Source organism: Bombyx mori, chromosome 15 (assembly GCF_030269925.1).
Source record: "Bombyx mori chromosome 15, ASM3026992v2".
Classification (NCBI taxonomy): Eukaryota; Metazoa; Arthropoda; class Insecta; order Lepidoptera; family Bombycidae; genus Bombyx; species Bombyx mori.
Window position 1 is genome coordinate 15,920,008 of NC_085121.1, and position 12,193 is coordinate 15,932,200.

The window sequence follows — 12,193 nt, forward strand, 5'->3', positions numbered from 1 at the left end:
AATTCAGAGTTGCTTGAAAAGAGCACACCAATTACTCTATTGGAGAGGACAATATGAAGACATTGTGAAACTGGTTAAAAGCTGCTCAGCATGTGAAAAAACACAAAAGGACAATACCAATTATACCGTAGCAGTCAAAAGAATCCCATCTCTCCCATGGCAGATTGTGGCATCTGATTTATTTGAACTAAAAGGAAAACAGTATATTGTAATCTGTGACAGCTATTCAGGATACTTAGACTTTCAGTCACTTAAGAGCTCATCATCAACTGAAGTGATTAATCACTTAAAACAATGGTTCTCTACACATGGAATACCTGAAGTACTTGAATCAGACAACGGTCCACAGTACATGTCCAGAGAATTCAAAGATTTCCAGAAAGAATGGCGTTTCAAGCACTCAACATCCAGTCCTCACCACCCCCAAGGCAATGGCTTAGCCGAAAGAGCTGTCCAAACTGCAAAAAACCTACTAAGGAAATGCAGTATTGATAAATCGGATATCCAACTTGCTCTATTAAATTGGAGAAATACACCAAGAACAAACAATCTAGGGTCTCCTAATCAACGCCTCTACAGTAGAATAACACGATCACTAATACCTACAAGTGAAAATAATCTTAAACCAAAGATAGTTCAAGGGGTCACATCTGAACTAAAGTACCTACGAAACAAACAAGCCAACCATAGCAACAAGCAACGTAAGGAGCCAACCAATTATGAACTCGACGACATAATCAGACACAAAGTCGGTCATCGTCAATGGGAAGGAGCGAGAGTGATAGAAAAACCTAATAATCACCCGAGATCCATTATCATTAAAACCGACAAAGGACAAATATTCAGAAGAAACATTGGACACACACACAATACACTATCAGACCTATCAATTGGCAGCAAAGAAGCGGTTCCGGAAACAGTATATCCTGACGACTTACCACATGCCCAATCGGACAAACAACCGGAGCTACCTGCAGCAACTACTACATCTCAAGAACAAACAACTACATCACCAAGGATTAATTGCAAAAGCAGCGCTTCAGAAGCACCCGTCATAACTAGCAGTGATCAACAGACTACAAGATGTTCAAGATTCGGAAGAACCATCAAACCAGTCGACAGACTAGATCTATAGCTCAGCACAATCAATGTAATCAAATCGTCTTCTCCAAAGAAGGGAAGATGTAACGTATATGCGACCTAATGTCGATTCTCATAATATTAATCTTTGCTGACCACTCTACGAAACATACTCTATGACTGCACCGCCATATTGTCTACGACGTACATGTTACACGCTAGTAAAAACTATATTTGTGATAACAAAATAAAAATGTAAGCCCGATCGTAACGTTTGTCATTTATAAAAGAACCCAAACATTACACTTCCAGTGGGTCCTGCTACTCTCAGCCAGAATGGTCCCGCTGTCTGTTTCAAGTCATCTTCCCATCTCCTGACTTGACGACCCCTACTTCGTTTGCCGTCTCTTGGTTACCAGAGGGTGACTTGCTTGCTCCATTTGTTAATGGGGTGGCGTAGCATATGTCCAGCCCATCTCCATTTTTGGACGTCCATCCGATCCGGTGAGAATGTCTGTGAGTTTCGTTCTTGTTCTTATGTCTATCTTTGATTTTTAACCCTGGCATGCCTCTTTCCATGCTCGATTCACCACGGTCAATTTTATTTGAACGCTAAAACGAAGCACTTTCAGCTCGCAGTAATTGTGGAATCTCTTAAGGAATTCTCGCGTTCCATTGTAGGGGCGGCGCGCGGTGCAGAAATGTCCCGGAGGCGTCGGAATTTTGATCGTTCACGTTTCTATCATCTTATCGCAGAGAAATTTATAAAATGGTGACCGAAATGCTTTGGTTCAATCAACTCGTGGTTTTTTTGCATAGTTTGGTAGCTCACCGCCTTTACCGGATAATAGGTACAGTTCCAGTACTTTTATTTTATTTTTATTGCTTAGGTGGGTGGACGAGCTCACAGCCCAACTGATGTTAAGTGGTTACTGGAGCCCATAGACATCTACAACGTAAATGCGCCACCCACCTTGAGGTATAAGTTCTAAGGTCTCAGTATAGTTACAACGGCTGCCCCACCCTTCAAACTGAAACGCATAACTGCTTCACGGCAGAAATAGGCGGGGCGGTGGTACCTACCCGTGCGGACTCACAAGAGGTGCACCTTCAAACTGAAACGCATAACTGCTTCACGGCAGAAATAGGCGGGGCGGTGGTACCTACCCGTGCGGACTCACAAGAGGTCCTACCACCAGTAATTACGCAAATTATAATTTTGCGGGTTCGATTTTTATTACACGATATTATTCCTTCATCGTGGAAGTCAATCGTGAACATTTGTTAAGTACGTATTTCATTAGAAGAATTGGTACCCGCCTGCGGGATTCGTACACCGGCGCATCGCTAGATACGAATGCACCGGAGGTCTTATCCTTTAGGCCACGACGACTTCACCACGTGTTAAGTGATTGCCGGAGTCTTCAGACGTGAATGCTGCTTTGGGCCGTGAGGTCGATGTCTCAATTGTATGGCATAGCGGCCGTACCATCCTTCGAACTGTACCGGATGACTAACTGCCTCGCGGCAAAAACGAACCGGAATGTAATAATTATGCTATAATGTTTTTGCAAACTTTATTTTTTTTCTATTATTTAGCTAATTATATTAAATTCAAAGCGTGATTTGTTAAATGAATGTTATCTGAGAAAATCTCGATTTGCCAATAAACCCGTTCGACGAGACCTTTTGCATCTCAGCGAATTAATCAACTAAATTGAAACGTATCAATATATTTAATGGTCTTCGTAGTCGTAGTACTGAAATGGAGATTGCTCGGTTCCCGTTTCGATTGATCGTTAAAGAAAACGGAATGATGCAGTTTAATTTTATGGTTCCTGTATAATTGCAAATTTAAAAACATTTTATATACCGATCGTTTTCATCACCTCTGAACAAGCCCATTGAGTTCCTCGGCGGATCTTCTCAGTGGGTCGCGTTTCGATTCGGTGGTAGATTCTGTAAAGCACTGCTCTTGCTAGGGCAAGTGTTAGCAACACTCCGGTATGAGCCCCGGGTTCACCTACATATTAGGGCGAAGCTGAAATAGCCTCTCAAGGCTACCAGCATAGGTAGGAAAAAAAACCTCTGAACAGTTATTTACAATACAAACTTCTTGTTGACGTTGCCGGGACATGTGTTTTTTTTTTTCAACCCTGGCCCTAGCAAGTGCAGTGTTTCGCAGAATCTACCACCGGATCGGAAACGCGACCCACTGAGAAGATCCGGCGAGAAACTCAGTCGGCTGTATCTATGGGTCCATTCGCTCGTCGAGCCCTTCGTCGCAAGTGACGGGTTCCATAAGGACGGTGACCGGATGTTTCATAATAAGGGCAGAAGAGGTATTTAGAAATCTCAAGCGTACCCCGTCAGCGTCTTCGACGAGGTGCGGGCCGAGTGACGCCAGCGTGCTCCACTTGCAGGACGGCGGCGCTCTGGAAGCGCATCTCTTGTGCGCTTTAAACTTGCAAAGCTCGCAGGCGAGCGCGTGAGCGGTCCCCAGGGCGCCGAGTGGCTCCCTGCAAACGTTGCAGAACGTAGGACGCGCGTGCGTTGCTGCGTACCTGTAAAACATCTTCCATATTACCGGGAAACTTACAAAATAACCTGTTTTTATATTTATTGCTTAGATGAGTGGACGAGCTCACAGCCCACCTGGTGTTAAGTGGTTACTGGAGCCCATAGACATCAACAACGTAAATGCGCCACACACCTTGAGATATAGGTTCTAAGGTCTCAGTATAGTCACAACGGCTGCCCTACCCTTCAAACCGAAACGCATTCCTTCTTCACGGCAGAAATAGGCAGGGCGGTGGTATCTACCCGTGCGGACTCACAAGAGGTCCTACCACCAGTAATTACGCAAATTATAATTTTGCGGGTTTGATTTTTATTACACGATGTTATTCCTTCACCGTGGAAATCAATCGTGAACATTTGGTAAGTACGTATTTCATTAGAAAAATTGGTACCCGCCTGCGGGATTCTAACACCGGTGCATCGCTCAATACGAATGCACCGGACGTCTTATCCTTTAGGCCACGACGGCTTCAATTTCTTTCGCATTATCAATCTCTATTATCACCTTCACAGCGGAACACGCTCATATCGGCCTGCCGCGGTACTTCCAGCGGGTGCGGACAAAGGAAACTACAGTACCAGGCAATAACTATTGCACATCGATATTAAGAAAGAGACAGTCGTCTAATTTCGTTTTTGTTGTATAGCGTTACCTGTATGCGACGAAACACTAAAGATCCGGTATCTATGGGGACTAAATGTCAATTAGGTAATGTGCGACAGATATAGCGTTCTACGAAGCAAAAATTAACCGTCCCTTTCCCACGGTAGATGTGCAATATTTATCGCGGGATACTGTATGTCCCTCTCGCTAAAAACAAGCAGCCATACACACATGCACAATAATAAGTAAAGTTTTGGGTAATACAGCTTTCATAAATTCAAGGGAGTCCGAACCTCCTCTTCCTTGAAGGTTTCAGGGCGGGAGCTAGGAACTAAACCGAGTCAAGAACTCGAGAAAAAACTCAATAATAATAATAATAATAATATAACTCTTTATTGAACACCACATGTACAGAGTGAGCATAAAAAACAAATAATAGACAGTGACATAAATTGGCGGCCTTATCGCTGAAAGCGGTCTCTTCCAGGCAACCTTGCAGGGAGAGGAATAAGCAAAGATATAAGATAGACATAGTTGTTCTTTAAACAAGATTAACGTAATATGAGAAGCAAGTCTCGCTGAGCGACGTGTCATAAATACCCTTTCGCATTATTAAGTTACGTCTCGGTGCTTTGAGTTTGGTGTTTGAGTTTGACTTTAAGACGAGAGGCTCTTGAATAATGAAGACGAAATATAAATATTTTCTAACAAGTTCCCTCAAGAACTTCCTTTAAGTAACTTAAGTATCTTTGTTATCTGCTGATCGGAAATCCTCCGTAATTTTTTTATTTGGTTCGTGCGGCAAACCTGATTACCCTTACTGATCTTTTTCGAAGTGAAACTTCTTTAGAATCGTTGTGATTTCAAACTCGATGAAACGAAAAAATAAGTCCATAGAGACACAAACATATAAATGTATAGGATTCAGCCGGCGAGAGAATGAGATAGAACACATTAGACGTTCTCGGTCTCCTCTTTGTGCGACTCTTCGTAGCATCCCCACTATCGTCTACTAAACATTGTCCATATGTATGCTCCTGTGTAGTGGGATAGTCAGTATATCTATATCTTATTTATAAGTTTCACTTCTACCGTGTGTGACTTGCACACACACACACACTTTGTTTGTGTCTTTGTATGCAGACGAGCACATAGCCAAGCTGCTATCTACTTCAAGAAATACTCATTTAAAAAAGGATATGTCAAAGTGCTCAGCAAACATCGTGGAGAGGGAGTTCATTCCAAAGCCGTATATTATTATTTGCTGAGATGGGAGGCCGAGGTGGGTGAGTAAATGGCGCCCTTAGACATGAAGGTAAATGCCGTCACGAGCCTTGAGACATGAGTTCTAGTCTTGGGTTTAAAGTACAACAGCTGCCCCACCCTTTAAACTAAAACGCATTACTGCTTCACGGCAGAAACAGACATGGTGGTGGTACCTATCCGGGCAGACTCACGCTCTACCACCACTGCCACTAGTAGACGTGACAAAAGGGATCTCTGGAAATGCATTGTGGACGAACGCAGTGATTCTAGGTACATGAACTCTGCTCCGATGGTAGACTCACCATACTATAGGATTCAGACTGCGAGGAAATTAGACATACTTCTGAAGGTTTCATTTCTACATCGTGTGAAGTGGAGACATGTATTTTTCTAAATTTTGACCATTTGACGAAAATAACTATCTGTCTACACTTTCACTAACGATTGACGTTTTTATTGCTTACTAAATCAAGTTCAGATAGCAAAAATATACTTTCCGGATATACATACTCAAAATAGTTTTTTTTTTTTTTAAATAAATATTTACTAACAATCACGCCACGTTAACTGGTCCCGTGATAAGTTCGTAAAGAACTTGTGTTACAGGTACCAGATAACGGAAATAAATGTAAGATTTTTATTATACACATACATATATTTAATATACATCCATAACCCTGGAAAAGACATTTATATTTATCATACAAATATCTCACCTTGGCGGGATTCGAACCCGCGACCCCCTTGTGTAGTGACCATGTCACTTACCACTACACCAGACGGTAGACGGCCGTTAAGATATATAAAGTGTTAAAAGAGATTATTTTGTTGTATTAAGTTGGATATAAAAAGTGTTAAAAGAGATTATTTTTAAAGTAACCAAGATGATCTCTTATTTGTGCATAACGTAATACGTAGTAAGTACGTTAAGCTTGAGCGAAACCGTCAATTTCTCAGAACCGAATCCGGCGAGGCTTTTAAATGAATTTAATTCCGCCACGAACGCTTTCCCGGAGGTCTATTGTTGAGTAATAGGATCAAAAATATAACGGGAAACGAGATGAAGAAATGAGAGGAGGAACGAGCCGTAATGCTATTACTGTTTACCCGCTTCCGACGTGTTTAATTAAATGTGAAATATCTCACAGCGTTTACTTAATGTTAGGTTTGGTTGTTAGACGTATTTTAGTAGTTTCTTTTTGTTTTACACAAAATGTTGATTTATTGTCTATGATTTCCAACATTAGTACACCTAGATTACTTTATCGACCGGAACGCAATAGTTCAAACATTTTTTTTTTTTTTTTTTCCTACCTATGCTGATAGCCTTGAGAGGCTATTTCAGCTTCGCTCTAACGTTAGTAGGTGAGCTCGCGGGGCTCAACCGGAGAGTTGCTAACACTGACCCTAGCAAGAGCAGTGCTTCGCAGAATCTACCACCGGATCGGAAACGCGACCCACTGAGAAGATCCGGCGAGAAACTCAGTGGGCTGTGTCTATGGGTTAGTTCGCTCGTCGAGCCCTTCGTCGCAAGCGACGGGTTCGACGAGGACGGTGACCGGTGCTTGTGGTGCCTAAAAGCACCGTTAATGGATCAGGAGGATCCGTAATGACGTGCTTTGGGCGACGTCGACGGTTTACCATTCGGTCTACTGGGTCGGGTATGTAATTTCCAGTGGCTACGATGAGAGGGTTCTAATGTCGTGCCGCCTTCTCAAAATGGCGCAGCGATGCCGACTGTAGATACTTACTAAGAGAGTCGAGCTCCAGGTCATCGTGGAGATCCACATTCCTAAAAAAACCATGGCGCTCCGACGGCTATCCTGCAGAATCGTGATTGAATAACCTGAAGGGATTTCAAGTGGGTGCGGGCTGAGTGAGCGAACACTACGCTTGCATACGTCATGACGGGGCGTATACAAGTTTTGTAGAGAGTTACCTTATTGCGGAGGGACAGTTTGCTTCGACTACAAAGCATTGGATAGAGTCGTCCTAGAATAAACGCGGCGCGGTCGCGTACCGTTTTTATATGGGGACGGAATGTCATCCCTCTGTCGAGGGTGACGCCTAGATATTTGACCTTCGAGACCCACGGTATGGGCTGGCCAAAGAGAGTGATGTGACTAACGGCGGAGGTGTTTGCGCGCCTACTACGGAGTGGGATGCTCGAAGTGCTGTGCGGAGGGCGACACCTTTTGAAGAGCACCGCTGCGCTTTTCGTGGGGTTGATGTCTATTCGCCACTTCCGGAACCACTGTCCCATGGTGGCTACTGCGATCTGGAGTCGCCGATGAAGCAGCGACATCTTCCTACACGAGTAGTAGATAGCCGTGTCATCGGCGAAGAGCGCTAGATGGGTCTCCGGAGACCGGGGTATATCATTGATATACAAACTAAATAATAACGGGGAGAGCGCGGAGCCTTGCGGGACTCCGGCAGTCAGTTGACGGGGACGAGAACGAGTTCCCTCTACTCGATATCGAAACGAACGATTCGACAAGAAGTCTCGTATGATGAGCACGAGTCTGTCTGGCACTCCCATGTTGTACAGTTTGTAAATTAAACCGTTGTGCCAGACTTTGTCGAACGCCTTCGCGATGTCGAAGAACAGGGCGCCGGTCGGGATTTGTTTACGCCTATTTAGTCCTATCAGAATGTGCTCCGTGAGGCGGTGCACTTGTTGTACGCACGAGTGTTTTGAGCGGAATCTGAACTGTTCGTCTATGAGAATTTTGTTCGCGGTAACAAAATCCCAGAGGCGTTTCCTAAGGAGACGTTCGTAAATTTTTCCTATCGTCGAGAGGAGACTAATCGGACGGTAACTAGAAGTTTCGTTTCTCGGTTTGCCCGGCTTATGTATACCGATAACGTCCGCTTCTTTCCACACCGCGGGAAAGATGCAGTGCGTCATAGCGGCATTTAAAATTGTAGCCAACATTGCTATCAGTTGGACTGGCAAAAATTTTAGCGCGCGGTTGTGGATGCCGTCGGAGCCTGGTGCCTTCCTAGGTTGGAGGTTGTGGATCGCGTCTCTAACTTCGTCAGTGTTAATGGGGAGTAACGCGTCCGAGGGCGGCAGGGAAGCTCTGCGCTCGACCTCCCTGTCGACTAACTCGGTGTGTTCGGGGTCCGCGTGTTGAGTGCTGGTGGTGCACTGCTCTTGCAGTGCATCGGCCAGCAGCTCAGCCTTGTCATCGTCATCGAATGCCGGTGGTTGGCCTGAAGGGCGTAAGAGGGGAGGCATAGTAGCGGTAGTTTCGGATTTGAGAGTCCTAGCTAGTCGCCAGTATGCTTGGTGGGAGGGCGCGAGTTGTTCTAAATAACTATGCCAATTATCGTTACGCGCGTCGCTTAAGCGGGAGTGGACTTCGCGTTGTAGACGACGCATCTGAATCCGGTTTGAATGCGTGGGAAGACGATCGTAGGCCCGGATTGCCGCGTTCCTAACTCTTAAGAGATTCCTAAGATCGGGGGACAGTCTGATGCGGTGGAAGCTGTCCTCCACATCGACTTCTTTTGAAGATCTAATGATCGCGGAAGAGATGTGATCGGTAATGATGTTTATGGATTCGACGGTGTCCTCGGGGGATGGATTCGAATCCGGGCCGTAAGGGAGGATTGGCGGAGCGGCGTCGGCTAGGCACGTGCCCAGCTTATTCCAATCCACCATGGTCCTCGTAACAGTGACTGGGTTGTGAGGGCGACCGAGCTGCATAACGACAGGTCGGTGGTCTGAGTCGAGCTCTGACATTGCTTCGATGGAACGCAAGCGCAGAGTTACGTTCCTAAGCAATGCCAGGTCTATAGTGCTCGGACGGAGCGCGATGTTATACGGATAACATGTTGGAGTTGGGGGACCGACTATTTCAAAGGTGAGGTCGTCTATAAACGCGTCGAGACGCCTACCGTTAACGTTTGTACGATGGCAGTTCCACCTAGTGTGGTGGCAATTTAAATCGCCTGCCAGGATGACGGAGTCTCCCATGCCGAACAGTGACTCGATGTCACTGCTCAGGAGGGGCTTGCCCGGGGGTAGATAAACGGATGCGATGACGATCGGCTGGTGTCCCGTCAGCGAGATACGGCACACTGACGCCTCGATATGTAAGAGCGAGGGAGTATCGAGAGGGACAACGTGCAGGGCCCGTCTATAGTAAATGGCAGTCCCGCCTTTGGAGGCGGTGAGTCTGTCATTCCTAACCATGACGTAGTTCGCGACTTTCGGGTCGCGACGCGAGGGCTTCAGACAGGTCTCCTGCACTAACAAGATATCTATAAGATTGTCGCGGAGGAATTCGAAAATTTGATCGCGTTGCCGCGCGAGTCCGTTAGCATTGTAGAATGCTAACGTAAGGGAATACGGTAAAATTTTACATAATATTTATAACAAATCGCACACAAAATGGCGTTTAATCTAGAACTATGTAAATACACAATCATTGTGTCCAATTATGTGTCCGTGCACCAGTGTCGGAGACTTATGGAGGGAAAATTTTGGGATTTTTATCTACAAATTTACTATTCCAATTTTCTCTTGGCCCCTCCATATTAGAATGGCTTCCATTTTGTTTTTTTTTTACTTCGCAGCTCAGGCGCCTGCACTGATTTAATCATTGCTATCGATGTAGACGTCTTAGAAATAGGTGTAATTTGAAAGCTAACAATGTAGACAATTAATTCATCAAGCTAACAATGTAGACTGAATGTCAAACGTTTTTAGAATAATTCTTCGACGAATAATTCTCTAACTAAGACGCATATTATACACATAACTCATTGCAAAGAGAAGGTGTAATAATAATAATAATAATAATAAATATTCAACAGTCCCGTGGTAAGTTCGTAAAGAACTTGTGTTACAGGTACCAGATAACGGAAATAAATGTAAGATTTTTATTATACACATACATATGTTTAATATACATCCATAACCCTGGAAAAGACATTTTATATTTATTATATAAATATCCTCCCTTGGCGGGATTCGAACCCGCGACCCCCTTGTGTAGTGACCATGTCACTTACCACTACACCAGACGGTCGTTAACGGTGTAGAAGTGCCTTTGAGAAAACTCCCACATTTCATGTCACTCGATTAATTAATTACGTTCCAAATTATTCTTTTTCTATATAAATTATTGGCCAACGAAGAGAAAACTATTTTCGTCTGTGAGTTTCCTGCGGCCCTTGTTGACACCGAAACTGATTTTTAGTAGTACCTACTATCACATTATTTTATTATTCAACATCTGTATTTGCCGTTTATTGGGTGGATTCGGTTCTAAGTTGCTGCGCACGTGAGCTATTTAGTGATGAGGAAGTTTGTAAAGTTCGACCCGACTTTTACTTATTCAAATTACAATTACCTTCTCTTGTTTTTGTCGAACAAATACAACTAGAGGTCCCGCAGTAGTCGAAATTCGACTATAATTAATTGGAATTGTAAGTTTGTACACTATTATGATTGTATTTTATACTTCTATAATCACAAATTTCGCTAAGACTACACTATTAAAAATATTAACAAAGACAAACAATATTTAATCTATTCTTAATTTGACAACAGCCGTCAAGAACAAAAGTTTGACAATAAATATTATGCATGCGTGTGTGCGTCAAATACATAGTATGTAGTGTGTGTAATGTTTTCTTTATTGATTTAAAGTATCTTTCATGCATTATTAAAAAAAAAAATTAGCATTGTGCACTTCTTCTCTATGTTCTCTTTAAGTGTGGAAAATTTCATACTCCTCCGTCCGCGCAATTTTCGTAAAAAGGGATACAAAGTTTTTGCTTCGCGTATTAATATATAGATTCTAAGGTTTTTATGATTATCATAAGACAATTGTGTGAATTTTTTTATTATTATTATAAGTTGTGTTGTTTTGCAGTTTAAATTGGCCTGATATAATAAAAAGATTATGATTAAGATTAAACGCTAAAATTGTTATAATTAAAACAACAACTTTTATGGTTTTTTGTCAAACAAAAACGCTCACAGCCCACCTGGTGTTAAATGGTTACTGGAGCCCATAGACATCTATAACTTAAATGCTCCACCCACCTTGAGAAATAAGCTCTAAGGTCCCAAGTATAGTTACAACGGCTGCCCCGCCCTTCAAACCGAAACGCATTATTGCTTCACGGCAGAAATATGAACAAAACTAGTGACAGTCGAATCAGTTCCAACTGAACAGCAAAACTTACCAGTGATGGTCTCCGGAGGACAGCCTCGCGACGAGGTCAGCGACGTCAGCACCCCGGTGGAGAGCGCCACGGACTGCATCAGCCCAGGACTCCATCTCGCTCCGAGTGTCGGCGCAGAGGACCAGACAACGGCTCGCAGTTATCACCTGTCAAAATACAGTTTATAGACAAAACCACCCAAGGATTATGCTGAAGTGTATATAAAAAAAAAAAAACTGTTCACAGGCTTCACAGGCACTTTAAGTCGAGTCCCGCAGGCGAGTACCAATTTCTCTAATGAAATACATATTTATAACATACATACAAATGTTCACGATTAACTTCCACGGTGAAGGAATAACATCGTGTAATAAAAATCAAACCCGCAAAATTATGATTTGCCTAATTACTGGTGGTAGAACGCTTTGTGAGTCCGCATGGGTAGGTACCACCGCCCCGCCTATTTCTGTCGTGAAG

The 12,193-nt window shown here is 43.5% G+C and overlaps 1 protein-coding gene across 1 annotated transcript in view; it reads right to left on the reverse strand.

Annotated features, from left to right (window-relative positions):
• The window catches only part of LOC101745704 (diacylglycerol kinase eta), a 181,021-nt gene that overhangs the window by 44,550 nt on the left and 124,278 nt on the right, over positions 1-12,193 (reverse strand). The window contains exons 4-5 of the mRNA XM_038016147.2: positions 11,738-11,883; positions 3,446-3,644 (exon numbers count right to left, since the gene is read on the reverse strand). Coding sequence (XP_037872075.1) covers positions 3,446-3,644; positions 11,738-11,883 — 345 coding nt within the window. The remainder of the gene's footprint in view (positions 1-3,445; positions 3,645-11,737; positions 11,884-12,193) is intronic.